General features: G+C 38.0%; 1 protein-coding gene across 1 annotated transcript in view; it reads right to left on the bottom strand.

Annotated features, from left to right (window-relative positions):
- The window catches only part of MYOM1 (myomesin 1), a 71,848-nt gene that overhangs the window by 35,574 nt on the left and 18,510 nt on the right, over window positions 1–17,764 (bottom strand). Inside the window, exons 5-15 of the mRNA XM_009075122.1 lie at window positions 16,686–16,778; window positions 15,679–15,767; window positions 15,493–15,555; window positions 13,785–13,949; window positions 13,043–13,204; window positions 9,446–9,587; window positions 7,065–7,264; window positions 5,338–5,394; window positions 4,837–4,961; window positions 3,145–3,328; window positions 1,956–2,130 (exon numbers count right to left, since the gene is read on the bottom strand). Coding sequence (XP_009073370.1) covers window positions 1,956–2,130; window positions 3,145–3,328; window positions 4,837–4,961; window positions 5,338–5,394; window positions 7,065–7,264; window positions 9,446–9,587; window positions 13,043–13,204; window positions 13,785–13,949; window positions 15,493–15,555; window positions 15,679–15,767; window positions 16,686–16,778 — 1,455 coding nt within the window. The remainder of the gene's footprint in view (window positions 1–1,955; window positions 2,131–3,144; window positions 3,329–4,836; window positions 4,962–5,337; window positions 5,395–7,064; window positions 7,265–9,445; window positions 9,588–13,042; window positions 13,205–13,784; window positions 13,950–15,492; window positions 15,556–15,678; window positions 15,768–16,685; window positions 16,779–17,764) is intronic.

The raw sequence follows: 17,764 nt of genomic DNA, 5'->3' as shown, positions 1-17,764 counted from the left end.
TTCTTAAGACTACTCAAGTTTTTGTGTTACCACAGGGTCTACCTTACTTCTGCTAGCATATGAAATCCATACTGCCTAATTGAAAAATGTGAAAATCTGCAGAGATAAGATCTATATTTGCTTCTTGTGGGGTATTTTCATGGCATAAGTAAAAGACACATGTAACACAAGTTCCTATAATTCACTTCCAATCATAAATGAAAAATTGCAGTGTTACAGAGCATTGTAAAAGAGCTGAATGATTTTTTAATTTCACTTTCTTGATTCTATACATGACACAATAATCTAAGTCTGACAAATTCTTTCATTCGAATAGGTTTTCTACTGGATTACCTGTCACATAAAAAAACCCTCATAAATTTTCTCTTGTGCCCACCGTGAAAGCACAAAATTTCCCAAGACACGAATCATTTATGTAGGAGTAGATTGTGGTTTGGAAATTTGCACTTTTTGTTTAAAACAACATATATATATTTCAATGGGTATTTTAAGTGTATTTTATTGAATGTTACTTTTCTTTTGTTTTACTCCATAATGTCGTGTCTTGTACTACCAACACTGACATCATACAATGGTGTATGAAGCAAATATAATGTGGAAAACAAAATGTATTTCAAACTCAATGTTTTATTTTGGGGAAAAAAATAAAACCTGAATCAAAATTTTCAAAGCAGAATTTTCCCCACCCATTCTACCAGACTTTTCCAAGTTATTTGTGTTCACCAAATTTCAAAAGATCACAATATACTGCATAATGCAAATTATGAACTACAGCTAATGCTTTGATATTGGCTCAACCAGAACAAGCAAGAGTTAACACATAGCCTGTGCCTGACAGCATTGTACATTATATCACAATGACTAAAAATGCAGGGATAGAAACCCAAGCAGTGCAGTTTCATAGTAATTCAGAACAATATTTTTATTTCTACAGTGAATAAAGATCATATTTCATATTTTAAAATAAGCAAACAGCACAAAACTTCACCAATACTTGATATAGCTACTATATAAATCATAGAATTATATAAAAGTATATAATATTGGCACAGCTGTTGCAAAATAAATGCACAAAAGAAGACTTAAAGGAAATTGTGCTTGTGTTCAGAGGTTTTAGGTAGTTTTAATATCCTAAGCACTTATGAAGCCCTTCTAAACAACAAAGCTGGTCTGAGAGTATTTAGCAGAGCATTATTTATTGTAATAAGGATTGTAATGGATAGTAATTACAAGTAAGCATAATCAGTCATAACAAGCAGGGACTACTTCTGTATTGACATCAATCCACTTGAGATAAAGTTCTGCAATTACTCCTAACTCTGAAGATGACGTCCTTATTCAAACAAAACCAAATCTGATTTAGCCTAGAGTTTTAAATCTTGCTTATTTTTTCTGACTAGAAACTGAGCTTCATATCAGTAAGAAATGAGTCTGTACCCAGCATTCAAGTGTCTTGATAGAAAGTGAAAGAGTAGTTAGAAAATAATACTGTTAGTGTGATACAGTCCACATGTCCTCCTGACAGTCTTGATACACACTCCAGAAATGTTTACAGCAGTCTTCCAAAACAAAGTACTTTGCTTCCAAACATTGTGCAGTTTAGTTTTCCACATTTGTAACTTCAGTCATTCCTCACTGTACTGTTTTCCATCAAACTTGCTAGGCCATACAATAGCTAGAAGTAGCAAGCAGCTTCCCTTTTCTTCCCTAGCAATATCCATGTGTCTTCCCCCTTGACTAATTGTTTCTAATATAAGGTTGATTATAATTTCTTTTTGGACAAGACTCACAGTTTGAAATATGGTTTTATAACTTCTTATGAAGAAGTTATAAAAATTCCAGCCAGCTGGCTACCACAGAGATATTAACTCTACTACTGCTACTGACTGGAAAGTACATATATCCAGTAAATCAGAAAATGGTAGCCATAATTTCCATGTTTTAAAATTCATTACCTTGTGCCTTTCACTGGATTGTTGTTGCATGGTTCCCAACGACCAGATCCTTCTACACTTGATTCAATGTAGTACCCAACCAGCTCCTTGGCATCTGGGGGTTCTGTCCAAGTGACAACAACTGAGGTATCTGTATTCCTAGTTGGCATAATACGGCCAGGAGCTTTGGGAATATCTTGGGAGAGAAGCAAAAACAAATTAGTGATCAGCTAGTCAAAATTTACAAATCAAAGAAGGATGACATTCTATTCTTGATCATACCAGCATGACTAATACGGATTTAACCTTAAAAAAACTTGTGTGATTTAAACTAAGTAATCTATCAGGACAGGACAGGACCAGTAGGCTCAAGCCTTTGCTAGTGAGGTTCCTCACTTCTCTGTTGCCTACAATTCAGGGCATTTCCTTCAAATTAGATTTAGTTTATTCCCTTATGCTGGTTATCTGCACCAGATATATGATTTGGAGCCTCCTAAATGGTAAAATGTGTTAGGTGCACATTGAAGATCCTGTGCAGCCCACAGGCTAAGCCAGAAACCAACACCCCTGTTATGTAGCAAAGTGCATCTACAGTGTATCTTGAGAAGAGATGTTTTACTCCTCTTAAAAAATGTAGTCCATGTGCATCAAAGTGCTCTGAGAACTCAATATGAAGCAAACAGAGACCATCTGGGAATTGGATTGAAATCTGCATTGCTGTTTGAAAACAAATGGCTAATGTAGGTGTAGCTACTGATGCTTGACTGTAGTGAACAACTTGGCTTCTCCTCCAGTGGAAATAGTCACTGCATTCATGTAAGTATTAAATTCTTCACTTTTGTTTAATCTGGCAAACAAGGAAGGTTAAACTCTGCTGATGTCTGGGCTTATTTTCAATAAAGACTCTAAGTAAAACAAAACATTTTTGTACTTCCTTGAGTTTTCATTTTCTTTTGCTATTTGCAGTCTTTGCAGTTCTTGGCATCATTATTTGCCACTTAATTCCCTTGGTTTGCATCTGTTGTTTGACTATACATTAAAGGTTGAACAACCCAAACCAAAATTATTTTAGTGAAAGGGAATAAATCACCAACTACTTTTCATACTTGAATTATTTACTGTGCCGCTATCTGTCTGCACACAAAACAATTACATCATAAAGTGAACAGATACCATGGAGGCAATTTAAGACATATAACCACACACTTACCAAGTTTATCATCCACTACAGTGGCTTCAGTTGCTTCTGAAGGTTCACCAATTCCAGCTGAATTGCAACAGCGAACTCGGAAACAGTAGGATTTGCCTTCAGCCAAGTCAAAAACTGCAAAGCGAGGAGACTTCACAGGGATCTCGGTGTTCACCCTTTGCCAGTCCTCTGTGCCAGCAACACACTGCAGTCAAACCCAGAAACCACATTTGGAACAAAAGTTCTTGAAAGCTGAGTGTCTAACCCAACAAGGCTTTCTACCTGGACCACCAAATGCATGTCTACTGTGGAGTACAGGGAGACACATCCCTTTTTTGGGCCTTTCCACAGAAACAGCATGTTTCAAAGCTCATGAATCTGCCAGATGTCCACTACTCCTGAAAACATACATAAAAGTTTACTGGTTTTAATAAACTTCTCTCCACCACAAGGAAGTGATGTTATTCTTAAATGCATCCAAATTCTGCAGACATTCAGCATCATTTAAAGTGCAAAACTCTAACATTACCACATTGCTTCTAGACGCTCTTGTGTCACTCTCAATGTTTTTGGGGTGGCTTCCAGAATAAATCACAATCTGAACCCCATTTTCCCGGAAAAACATTAACTTGTACAATTAATTTGTGGATTGTTTTTATTTCTGTGGCTAGAAGCTCCACATACTATGATCACTTATACCACTAATCTAGCAATTAATTTTTCACTGTGATTTACATTAAGTATAATTTCTAGTAATGGTTCTGGTTTCTGAGGGATTCAAATTCTCAGGAGAACATTATCTGTCTGTGACATTAGTGCTAAGTACTCAGCATGCAATCGGTTATTAAAAAGCTTTCTTATATAGAAACTCAAAATTCATATATTCATCCTCTCTAAGGCTGTTGCTAAGTGAAACTCATTTATTTAGACCAGATTTTGTATGAGAGATGAAAAACACATAATGGGAAGATATTTATGTCTCCCTTGATGACACCTAGAGGTGTCTAGAACTGATAGAGAAAAGCATTGATAAAATTTTATGAGCCATGAGATGCAAGTAAAAAGGGTGATGGTGTGAAGAATTTTCTGGGCTAGCAGCCATGCAAAGACACAAACAAAAAGGAAAGGAGAGCACTGAAGTTAAAACTGATTCACTTCTAGAAAATTGGAAATTTTGTCATCTTTGCTGAGTTGGTGAAGCAAATGGAAATTTAATGCAGAGGATAAATATTAAAAGACAGCTGGAAGAGAAAGTGCTGATGCCTAGAAACTCTTGCAGAATGCTTCCATACAAAATGTTAACAATCTGTCCTACCAGGCAAGCTTCATTTACACACATTTTATATATATTTTATATATCTCATATATATAAGAGATACATATACATATATACATAAAACATGTGACTTTGCTCTGTGCTTTCTTGTTAGAGAGGGAGTTTGTCAGTCTGTCTACTCCAATGTAGGTCAATGACACAATTCTCAAAAGAACATTAGTGTGTGACACATTCTGCATCTATTTTCCTATTCCCCTTGTCTCTTCTCTTCCTAGTTTATCTTATCTCTACATCTACAGTTATCTTGATAAAGTTCTGATCCTGACCCTAGTTTGAAAGTCTCAGGTGGAAATGAAAGTTAACTAGAAGTCCTGATGAGATGGCAAAACAACTGTAAATGACTGCCATAACGTGATCCTGATTTTGTGCAATTTTACCTTTTCCACAAAGTACATGATACCCTCATGGCCTCGCTGTCCAGGAGGTTTCCAGCTAAGCACAACATAGTTCTTGGTGGATTCAATAACTTGGAGGTCTGTGGGGGGACCAGGAACAACACCCTCTGAAGAACAGGGGAGAAAAATAGGAAAGGGTATTCAGATTTAATTCTTTCATATTTGTATCAGAATTAGTGCCATAATTAAAATACAAGAGTATTGATATATCTTGGCACCTGATTTTTTTTTAAACATAGAGTCAAAAGTCTTCTAAATATTGGTTTTATATATCCTTCTTTTAATTCTTAGCATGTTTTTTTGTTAGGTCCTGAATAATGAAACCTTACCTCAACAACTAAGTTGTGAGTCATTCATGGTCGAGTGACTCTCAGAACAAGGAACTTTGGGTGTGTGCCAAAGTCCACTGCACTCACTCGGAGTATTCCTAATTACTCAGCCAGCTTCACATTAGACTTTTGTAGGCAAAAGGGCTGTATTTACCTGCAGGTTCTTCCTCAGTCACAATAATCTGTCCAGTCCAAGGAGCAGAAGGGTGACCTGAAACAAATGTCAGAGGTGTCATGGAAATGGGACACTTTGGGAACTTTAGGAACAATGAGAAAACAAACTGCTTGTTGCTCAAAACTAACATTCGCAAGATCCCTGTGAGCTCCATTTTTGGTTACTGCTATGACTGTTGCTCATGTAGCAAGCTAGTTATCCAAGCTAGTTGTAGGTTTACCAGCTTGAATATTGAAAGCAGTTCAGCAATCAACATAGACAGATAATTTAATCCACTGCAGCACTTATTTCTTCCTGAAATGTCACTGAAGTCTCCTAGGTGACAAGTGGAGGTATTTGGCTTACTCAGCTCATCATTTTCAGAGTATTAATTTCAACTTTATTTTTCATCCTTTATTCCTTTGGTTTAACAGCTGATTTACTAAAGGAACAGCCAAATTCCTGCAGGCTGCTTTTTGTCTCTTTTTAGCCACTTTCCCTCACATTGCCAGCTTTTAAATCATGGGTCACAGTCACAAACAGAAACAGCTCAGCCTGACTCGACATATCCACTTGATATAATTTGGGTGGCTCTCTCAGCAACTCTGCATTATCATATTATTGCAGTTATGCATTCAGCTATCGACCAGGTCAATGCACTTTCAGAGATAATTTTTGCTAACACTGTTCTCCACCTCCACATTGGTCGCGTTACATCGGCTGATCTGTTTTATGGATGAGAGCAGAGAGGAAGCAAGTGGGAAGAAAAGATCATGAGGGATGAGAGGAGGAGACATAATGGGAATAGCCCACCAAAACCAGATTTCATCTCCTGAGACAGATTCCATGATGCCCATTCAGAAGAGGCCTCGCCCAGACTCATGGTTTCACACGTCTGACTGAGTGCAATGTTTCCTGGCAGTGCCAAACCTCTTTCCTCTGGCCTTTTGTTTTTATTTTGAATGGGAACCTAGATCATCTGGCTGCAGACTGTAGCCTGCAGCATTGTATACAGTAACTCATACATGCTGGGACTGTGGGAGTCCTGTAGCTTTACATACAGTCAATAGTAAATAGCAAATTTAAATAGCGTAGTAAAACTTCAGAAACATGTAGAAATAGATTTTGAATAGAATTAGAAATTGATTTTAGGCATATAATTATGGCATATGGGCAGAGAGATGGATTTGCAAGCAAAATGCCTGAGATGTTGCAAGGTCATGGGGAAAATATCCTTGACTTGTAAAATGCTGACTTTAAAGCAGAGGTCCTGGGATCTGTTGGGCTGCTCTGGTATTGTGCCGATGTTATTGCAAGACTTTGATCATCACATGAGCACGGAATCAGCCACCCTTGTCTGTGGCTCAGAGAGAGACTATTCACAGGATCTGTTCAGCTATTTTGCTGGCTGAACAAAGTGAGTCTCTCTAGGCAATTAGCTCTCCTGTGCCTTCCTCCCCCACCTTCCTGCAAGTTTGGAGCATAGCACCACAGCCAGCCAAAGCCATTTCAACAGATAGAGCACTTTGTGCAAAGAGCACTGAGCTGATTTCTTCTTGGCAAAGCTCTCTCCAAAGAAAAATTTTGGTTTTGCATTGCTCCCTCTAGTGGGATTTCGAAGGTTTATGAGTTGATGCTCATGCTTGCATTTTTTCTTCTTTTTTTTCTTTTTGAATGAGTTGTGACTTCTTAAACCTTTCAAACAACCTGCAAAAAGCACATCTTACTTTTCAGCCTGGCTCTGTCTGCAGGATCCAGAGCAGCCACAGGCTCTGACACCCGAGATGGTAGGCTGACACCAGCTTTGTTCACAGCTCGGACTCGGAAAATGTAGGAACGTCCTTCAATCAGACCAGTCACAGGAAAACGAGCAAACTTCACAGGATTCTCATTGCACTGGGTCCAGTGGGCAGTGCCAACCTCACACCTGAAAAATACAAACAGCAAGAGCAGTGCTGGGAAGGGAAGAACACAAACTCAGGGCACTCGCATGCCTTTGCAGCTTCACCATCTGTTCGTCTTCATTGGCTGCTCTGTACCAGTTTCCTCAGCAGCATTATATACTGGTGACATCAAAGCAGCTGCACCAATTCATCAAGGCTGAAGTACCATCTGGGCACACACTAAATCCCTCACAGCTGCACCCCTTCTTTCCTGAACTGAAGAAGGGGCAGGAACAGAACTCACTTCACTGTTTAAACCCTCCAAAGTATGCTCAGGGAGTGTCAGCTTTAGCATACTTGAAGGGACATGAAATACACGTCTCTTTTGCAGTTGCCAGAAGGCAACTAGTTTAGCTTTCCTGCACGGTGCTGCACTGTACAGCCCACAAAATCCTGGTCTTTATGGGGTGCATAGAGCTCCACTGTGAGTTCTGGGACCAGCCCAGCAGAGATGGCTGTGAATGGGGTTAAAGTCAGGCACTTAGCTGGACCCTGCTTCAGAGACCCCTGGGCTGCCAAGGGAGCCTGTGGTGTGCTGGCTGCAGTCAAGACCTGGCAGAGTGGTGCTGGTTCCACAGCTGTGAAGCCTCACACATGGCAGGGGGCTGGTTTCTGGCAGAAGGAAGAGATAACCAGGAGCCACTTGAGCTCAGGGAGCCAGGAGGAGCCTGTGGTGATGGCTTCCTAACATCCAGCAACATGGTCAACATAAACATGAACTAGAAGTTTGGGAAAGACATTTTATTGCTGATATCTGCCAAAGCAAATGCTACAGTGCCTACCCAGATTTCTTGGTACACACAAGCATCTCTTGTTCTGGGAATTGTTACTATCTCACTCAGGGTGGTTTTGTGGTTCTGGTTTCTGCTTGGAGTGAAGGATGTCTGAGCTTTGCCTCTAGCATTAGCACAGCCCAAACTTACTGTCTTGAGCCACCCACTCATTCCACAAGGCAGTTAGGGCCTACCTTGGCTGAATATTTGGGTAACTAAATACCTTTGAGGGATCAAACACTGGAGACCATTAACAGTTTTGAATTTAGGAGCAAATGCAGAATAAAGAAGGTGAACACAAGAGATAAAAACAAAATGACATTTGTCTTGCAGTTACTCTCAGTGCTAACATCCCTCAATTGCCTAGGTTTAAATGAGGTATTTTTGCTCAGAGTCTAGTCCTATCTTTTGTTTAGGATTTTTCAATTAATGTTAAAGAGCTATTGCTTAGACTTAGTGCAGCATAGTTACAGGAGTGACTGATACTCAAAAGTTATCACAACAGTAAAGTTATAGATATAAGGAATGTGCCACTATATAATGCTATTGTATATACATAAATTATATATGTGTAAAAATAGGATATTACTTTGTGAAATAAATCTAACATTCAGATATATCTATGTACATGTGTGTGTGTGTATATATATATATATGTATGTATGTATGTATGTATGTATATATAGAAAGAAAATGTTTGAGTTATTTTTTACATGCATCTGAATAAATCCACAGGAGCTCCATATGACTAATGATGTGTTCTGTTACTAAGATTTCAAACAACTGTTACTGGCACTGAAGATCATTGCAAGTCTCAAAATACTAACTGAATAAACCCTGGGCTTCTGCCACTGTGTGACACATGGAGGTTTCATACATTTAAAAATTATTTCCAGTTCTTACTGATGCAGAGAAACACACATGAGCCTGATCTGCATGAAGCTTGTGAATCTAAGGGCTTAGAAAACAGCAGTGTATAACAAAGAAATCTAAGTCCCTCTGAGAAAATATTTTGCTATCTGGTACATAGTAACTATTAGGAAAGAGGAGAGCCCAGGTACAGAAGGAGCCACAGCTGCCTGATGAAGGAGTGGATCCTGTAAGCTACCAAACACTGCAAAATCCTGAGGCTTCTCAAGCCTTGGAGGAAGCAGCAAGAGCTGAGCTATGCAGCTTCTCACAGAATCCTTTCTATGCAGTTAAATGGAGCAGGATGTGATTGTTTCCATGAAAGTTAGCGAATCTAAAACAAGAAAAGTAATTTTCTTCTGGCCAGCAGCAAGAAGGAAAATAACAAATTACTATTTTATCTCATGCCTGTCAATGTGCTTTTAGTTTTTTGAGTTAGAATGAGCAGCAGTAGGAATTCTCCAGTCCAGCATGCTTACTGACCTGTCAATGAAATATCCAAGGATGGGATTTCCTCCATCGACAGCAGGTTGCTTCCAGGAGACAATGACATAATCTTTGTTGGCATCTAAGCACTGCACATCCAGTGGTGCACCAGGGGCACCAGGAATTTCAGCATCAGCATCTGTGAGGATGGATAAATGTTTCCAAATGTGAACAACAGTTTTTTCCACAATTACTAATCTTTAAGGACGGAACTCAGTTCCTACTGAGCCAAAAAAAAAGAAGTTATGCTACTGGCTTCAAAAAGTATTCAGTTTTACATTGACAGTGTTTTTTAGGTTTTGGTTTTCTCTTTGCCACATTTACAAATGCTTATTATGTTAAAACATGCTGTAAATGTAATTCACCTAGGCATTTTAAATAAAATTAGTACCCTGCATTCTGATTAGGGAGCTGCCAAAGATACAGCTGAACTAAAAACTTGGCAGACTAAATATTTACCTGGTATTCTACATACGAGAAGAGACTGATATCTTGCCTTACAACCAGGCAATAGTTGAATCAGAAGTATTCACCCATTGGATATAACAACACTGAATTAGATATCTTATCTCCACATGTAGTCCTTACTGTTTGATTTTGGTTAGCTATGAACTGCAAAGGTATCAAAACCTTTTGAAGTTTAATTATATTATGCATACGTTATCACTGTGGAATATAACCTTCATAAGGATGAACATATTGTTCCTTTCAAGTGTTTATCACAAAACTGGGACTGCTGGTGTCAAAGAGCCTTGACTCCAGCATCAGTTTCTAGACATATCTTATCTAAAGCTTTAAAAAAAAGAGCACAGTGCTGGGCACTGGGGAATTTTACTGTTTACACAGAGTCTGATTTGTGAGATGGGGTAATTTTCATGTAAAGAAAAATATCCTTTGCAGAAAGATTGTGTGAAAGACTTTCAAAGAAGAGAGGCCTTCTCTGTAGAATATCATCGATTTGTACAATTTCATGTAGCTTTTTTCAAGCCCTGTTTTGAGCTACTTCAAAAAAAAAAGAGACCTAAGATACATATACCTGAATAAAAACTATTTTGCTAATAAATATAATTCATACATTCCATCTAAACCCTAGACTTATTAAAAAAGCAGTACAAGATTTTGTATTACAATATAGAGTAATCCCTATTTTTCATGCTTTTGGCTTTCAGAAAAGAAAAAACAAAACTGCCTTATAAGAGTATTTAACATACTTCATTAAGTAAAACAGTAGTCTTCCTAAAAAAAACCAGAAAAGCCACAATTTACACCATGTCTTCTCTTATAGACAGAGTAGGTTCAGACAGCTTTTGAAGCTGTGCCAAAGTTTCCGAGTTCAGGTTCTAAATTACAGGTGACTCCATGCATTTTTAAAAACAATAACATACAGAGTAAGCAATCCAGTTAACATCACAAAATAATAAGGACATTAAGAGTAATAACAATATGTCTTCTTCAGTGGTCTCCACACAAAAATTTTTAATTGTCTTTATTTACCACTTGACAGAACATGAGACAACACAGTTTCTTTCCAAGAGAGACTGGGAAATAGGTGGGACAACCAGCATTACTGATCAGCTTCTGGGAGGCTAAGATTTCATCCCTGATGGCTTGCTGACAAATGCTGACCTGTAGCCATGGCAGAAGAGTCACACATGCTCCTGAAGCCTGTCTGAAGACCTAACATTATGAGCCTCATCAGTGCTTCATTCACTTCCATCAATACACAGGAATTTCTTTGTATGACACAAAAATACAACTGCTCCAGCTTAAATACCATAGCTAGTCATTTAGAGCAAATTTGGCTACAATTTAGGAGGAGGGGTGAGGAATATACTAGCCAACTAAGCCTGTGGGAGCCATTTAAATAGGAATGTAGAATGTAATTAATCTAATTAGAATGTGGCAAACAAATCCATTGGCTAGTCAGATACTCTAGTGAAAGGGGTAGTGGGTTCAGGGTGAGTTCACCCCTGCATTGTTAGAAGATGTAATAAAATGCAGTAAGATTGAGGGTGATCATTTATTCATATGGCAGCACAATTTAAAACAAATCTAGAAAGACAAGTCCTATTTCTTGTCAGAGGTTCATTTCAGTAGACTCTTTCTTTGGGTGATGAAAACATCTGCTTCAGTTGCAGGCTTTTATCTTACACAGCTCTGCTGGACTTGGCAACACAGTCATTCTGGGCATGGTCTCAAAGCCAAGAATTTCCAGAGCCTTTTGAATTAGCATTACACACTTTAGCTGCTTTTAGCAGCTGGGACAGATATAGAGTCAGCACACAACCTGATAGCCATGGCTCTTTTTAAAGAAATAATTCACAATAGAAATTCAATGAAGTTTTTCATGGTAGACTCAGAGAAATTACATTTTATTTCTACACAAAGGAAACATTACTTTAGAGAATCACAGAATGGCTGAGATTGGCAGAGAGCTCCAAAGATTGCCTTGTTGAGCCCCTGGAGCTCTAGAGTCAGCTAGAGCTGGTTGCCCAGGGCCATGTCAAATCAGGGTTTGGGTATCTCCAAGGATGGAGACTCCATAGCCTGTCTGAGTAACCTGCTCCAGTTCAACCAACCTTGCAGTTAAAAAAAGGAAAGTTTTCTTATGTTTAAATGAGCTTTTCTTATTTTTACTTGTGTGCATTGCCTCTTGTCCTGGCACTGGCACCACTGAAAAGAGCCTGGGTCTGTCTTCTTTACTCACCTCCATCAGATACTTATACATGTGGATAAACTCCTCCTAAGACCTCTATTCTTCTGATTGAACAGTCCCAACTCTCTCATCCTTCCTCTTATGAATCATGCTCCAAGCTCTAAATCACACTCACAGCCCTTCACTGGACTCACTCTAGTGAGTCCATGTCTCTTTTGTACTGGGGATCCCAGAGCTGGATCCAGCATTCCAGATAAGTCTCATCAGTGGTGAGTAGAGGGGAAGGATCACCTCCTCAGCCTGCTGGCAATGCACTTCCTACTGCAGCCCAGGATGCCACTGTCCTTCCTTGTGACAAGGGTACATGTTCACCTTGGTGACCACCACGACTCCCAAGGTCTTTTCTGAAAAGCAGCTTTCCAGCCAGTCAGACACCAGCCTGTACTGCTGCATGAGATTATGCTTCCCTAGATCTTGTGTTTCTCTTCCACTGTATTTTTTCCTGCACTGTGCATTAGAGAGAATCCTTCAAATGGTGCACAAAATCTTGATAAAACTAGTGCAGTTTAGCTAGCAGTGAGATGGTTACAAAAATGCATTTTTAAGTTATTATGTGGATTTCTCCTCCCTATGACTTATGACTCTTCACCAGCTGCAGTTGAGGAGGAGTAGTGAGGTTACATCAATACCCTAAATTTCCTCCTCAGAATGCCAATGGAGTTTAGAAGTCTTGTGGCACGTGACACCAAAGCATGACATATGCGTTAGATTTTTTCCAGAGAAGACAACTGGAAACAATGTTGCTAGAATCTATTAATAGAAAATAATTTTTATCTTTTTATTGAGGGGAAAAAAACACCTCAAACATCTGAGACTGATTTTGCCAGCATGCTTTCCTTGGTTCTGTAGTAAGTTTGATTCACAAGACAGTATCCTACCTCGAACAAAGACATAACCACTGTACTCTTCATAGTAGTCTCCCATTGTCACTCGTAGAGTGTAAAGACCTTCATCTTCCTTGTTTGCATGAGTCAGTGTTAATGAAGCATGTTCCCCACTCCAGTGCATCTGGACCCATTTGGATGGTGTAATAAGAACACCTAGGAAATAGAGAATTTCATGATGAGAAGTAGCTGGATCTACTGAGGAATAGATTTTGAATATGGAGAATCTACTGGAGTAGATTGGCAATACACAAGAGACCATTCTTATCTGACAATTTTCTATCTTTGAACACAGTCATAAAATACAGCTAATAATGCTCTCGTGCCAATTCTGTTTTCATTTTCAAAGTATAACTTCAGAAAGCAACAGGTGTTTTTATCAGCCGTCATACAACACATTTATACAACTATTTAAGAAATGTCTTGGCATATAAATAAATAGTAAAAGCTACATGGACTCTGTAAATGGGCCATATAGATGTTGGATCTGATTGAAATGCTTCTCAATTTATTTTTTGAGAAAGAAAGAATCCCTAGAAGACATTTTCACCGTGCTTCATCAGTTTTCTGTGTTTTCATGTCAAAATGCTAAATTCTGAAACAATTTTAGTTGAAAAAGAGAAACTATTACTGTTGGAAAAACTGAGAAATTGATGACCAAATCATAACATTCACATATGCTGAACTAAGATTTACATGTAAGTAGTTTATATTTCTTCTTGTCAAGCATTCTCACCATTTCTGTACCATTCGATGTCTGGTTTGAAGCGCTTGATATCAGGGGTGATGACAACTGTGCAGCCCAGACTCATTGTCTCACCTTCTCTCCCAAAGGCTACATCAAACTTGTCAACAAAGCTGATGTCAAACCTGGAAGCATAGCCATGAGGGGTAACACCAACTGGATCAAAGAAAAAAATGGATAATTACTTTTTCTTTCCTTTTGTGCGAGGAATAGGAAGAAAAATTACCCAGTGATTATGAATACAGCCTCAGGTAAAGGTTAAGGTAAAAATAGGAACAATATATTTACTAAGGCATTGTCTTCAGAGGTAATTGCAGTGTTAAATAATCCAAGCCCATTCTATTGCAGAGATTCAAGTATTTCTTTATTCATACAACTTTAGTTCTTAGAGCTAGTTCATTTTATCAGGCAGAGGCTCCTGCAGAATATCATTTCAGAATTTTCAAAATTTCAGATCCAGTGTCTTGTCATAACATTTGGTTTATAACTAAAAAACTTCTCTTCATGGTTTATTATTTGTTCATGTCTAGTTGATCTTTAGCTCATATGTTTCTCTTCTTTCCATGTTTTAACTCCTTGCTTTATCTCAGAGCAGTAATGTGTTCACTCAGCCTTTGTTTTTATAAGCCTTTTGGGTGGCTATTTATATAAAAATGAGCTCTCCAATCCCCCAGGCATTCAGGTAACCTGTTTCTGTACTTGCTCCTAATTTATCTTTGTGACCCAAGTTGTGCAGTTTTCCAGACAGAATATCCTAAGTGCCTCACACTTGTACTGCACATCATGGCACAGGAGCTTCCATGCTTCTTTTGGAAACAGCTCAGCTGATAAAGCCTAAGGTCACGTTTTGCTTTTACGTCACTGGCCTACACTGATAGCTCTTGTTCTTCCTGTGATCAGTGAATATACACAGATCATCATCTTCCTTTTCCATAACCAAGTGATAAATTCTGAATTATACTGGAAATGTATGGCCTTGCAATTTGCAATGTGGTACATAATCTTGTTTCTGTTATTTCAGAGCTTCAGTATACAAATGCCAGCTAATATGCCTTTGCAGCACATCTCTAATTCTATTTGTGCTGCCACAATAAAAGAAAAGCCCAGAAGTCTCATCTTCCATGCACAGCATCCCTAGGGCACTTCACCCACATGGCATATGTGGGTCGATTGTCTTAACATCATGGAAGCATCTATGCAATACTGTACATCACTTCAAAATGTGAGGCTCTCAGGTAAAATGAACTACAATTTTTACCTTGATATATCCAAAATAGTCAAATTGGGTTCTGGATATTTGATCTTTTCCATGCATTTTTGCAATATATGGAATCATATATATAGCAGCAGACTAGAATGATTAAGTCACCTACTCTACTTGACACACGCTCCCGCAAGGGTTTTCCCAGGCCATGTTTTACATATTGCAAAGGATGAAGTGTCTCTCTCTCTCTCTCTCTTTAACATATTTTATTTCACAGGGAAGTGCAATAATAAAATATAAACCAATAGACCTAGAAGGCAATAACATTTTCCCCTACAGATGAGGCTAACACCATCTGAAATTGTAGAGCTCAGGGCCTTTGTGAATCAGACCTGCTTCCTTTTTAAATAATGTTACTAAATATTCTGTTCAGTCATTTGTCATGATGTCACAACTATAAATGGAAGTGTCAAACAAACATATATTGTAACTTACGACCCAGAGACATGGAAAGATTTCGAGCACGCAAAAGACTTTCATCAATTTCTCCTTTGTACCCTATACAGAAAAAGAAAATTCCAGTCACTATCACCAAGAGGTGAAGGCTCTCTGAGCCACAAAACCAAACTGGTAATGTTCACCTTAAGAAAAAAAAATTCAAAGAAATATTTTGTAACCTACTCTTTACCACAAGGGAAGCATAAACCGAAACTTCTCCTTTAACATTCATAGCAGAGGCTCGATACTGAGCAGTATCATCAAATTCACACCTGGAATGACAGAAATTATTAGGCAGAGCACCCATTTACTCCTTGGCATAGCCTCTCCTATGTTTTACATTAAAGAAACCCTCAGCAATCTGTGTCAAATCTGTAAAGTAAAAGCTTGGGAGACACACACACTAGACATGGGACTGATTGTGGCCATAAAGTTTTTCTTAATGTCAAAACACAATGTTGGAAATAAATCTCTCTTTTCAAATATCACTTACACATTTGAAATGGAGGATACAGCACAAGCAGGAAAAACTGTCTGATAATATTTATCTAAGTTATCTCTAATTTACTGTCTCCTGTGGAGAGATACCTAATGTGGAAGGTATAAAAATGGTAGATGTCATAAAATATATTTCAAAGGGTACCTTCCAGTGTCTAAATTACCAAATCTAGATTGTTGCTAATTAGGTCTCATGTTTTCAATGTTTTAAATGCAAAGTGACTGCAAAAATTTCCCATTTGAAGAATGAGTGCCATTAAAGATATTTCTTGTGTCTAAGTGAGGGCATCTCAGTTCTGTTCCTCATTTCATTAAGAATCATGAACTTTGCTATATTTGAAAAACAATTAATTCATATATTATTACCCTAAACTGTATTTTTTTCACATTTAACTGTACTTATCAAGCAGACAAATAGAAAAAGTATTCACAAATATTCCATGTGTTTCTGACTCACCCATAAATAGAATATCCAGATAAATAATCCAGATAAATTACTCACTTAGGTAAATTGCATATCCTCTACTGAGGAAAACCAGAACTGCTTCAACATTTAGTAGACAACATTCACTTCAGCTGTACAAACTTGATATTTCTTACATCCCCAAGGGATATGTTCACATATTCCAGGTCTAAATCTATAGCAACATTTTAGTTAAAGCTGTTTGTTAAATTATCTAGTATTCCCTTACGTGCTGATCTCCAGTGAGTGCAGCCCATAGCGACTTTCAATGATATACTTGCCAGGGTGAGTCTGTACGTCGATGGGCACATTGTTTTTGTACCTATGGAAAAGAAAAGAAACAGTATGTCACAAAGAGAAGTGTATAGTCATATACTTTACAAAGTCAAGTGCTTGATATTTGAAATAGAACATCAGTTTCTGCATATTTCTCCTACATAAACTGTAGTCTAACACCCTGGGAAGACATTGCAAATCTTCGGAAGTGTAACTTCTCTGTCTTTCTATTTGACCAGCCCTGGGTAAATTTTATTTTCTAATTAAAAGGAGAAATTAGTCTTGAGTGGGATGAAAATCAGTTTATATTACCATGAACTTCATATTACTACTTGGAAAGGAAAGGAGTCATCACATGAGCAACATCTCTGTGCTGTAAATTGCAAACAAAAATTCTGTAGCATCCTTACCTACTAGGTATCATACACATTTTGTTTGGCTTGCATATTTGATTTCCTTTCAAAACCTGCATATTCACAAAAATATCAGATAGCAAGTTAACTTTTTTTTTTTTTTACTTGCATAGCAAAGTTGACAGAAGACCCCATGGGATTAGACTGGTAAAGAAAAATTGTCTTGGTGGTAAATGTATTGCAGCAAGGGATCTGGAAAAGCTGTGCTACCAAAAACTTCTCTACCTTTACACGTGTATACTATGAGTGTTTTCTGGTACAGGTATATCTTCAGGTAGAAAAAGTGTTCTGTTCAGAATTTCCAGTAAGAAATTTGAAGGAACAAATGAACCAGTAATGATCAGAGTGTGCTGGCACTGCTAATTTCAGCATTTATATAAACAGCTTGAGACTCACAGAGGGGAGTTCAGTGATTCATGGTAAATTCTTCCTCACCAATTGTTGCATAAAATGTTGCGCATTCTGGACAATACATGGTGTAATCAAGTAAATTTTAGAGTGAATCCTATCTTAGGTAAGTGCTGGTGGAATGGAATAAACTGGCAATAGAAGTTTAATAAATTACACACCCAGTTGTATTCAGTATATTTGGGATTGCTTTGAGGTCTATAAAGAAAAA

This window comes from Acanthisitta chloris, unplaced genomic scaffold (genome assembly GCF_000695815.1).
Source record: "Acanthisitta chloris isolate BGI_N310 unplaced genomic scaffold, ASM69581v1 scaffold38275, whole genome shotgun sequence".
In the NCBI taxonomy this organism is placed as follows: domain Eukaryota; kingdom Metazoa; phylum Chordata; class Aves; order Passeriformes; family Acanthisittidae; genus Acanthisitta; species Acanthisitta chloris.
Note: the sequence above shows the minus strand (reverse complement) of the source record. Positions and strands in the feature narration are given on the sequence as shown.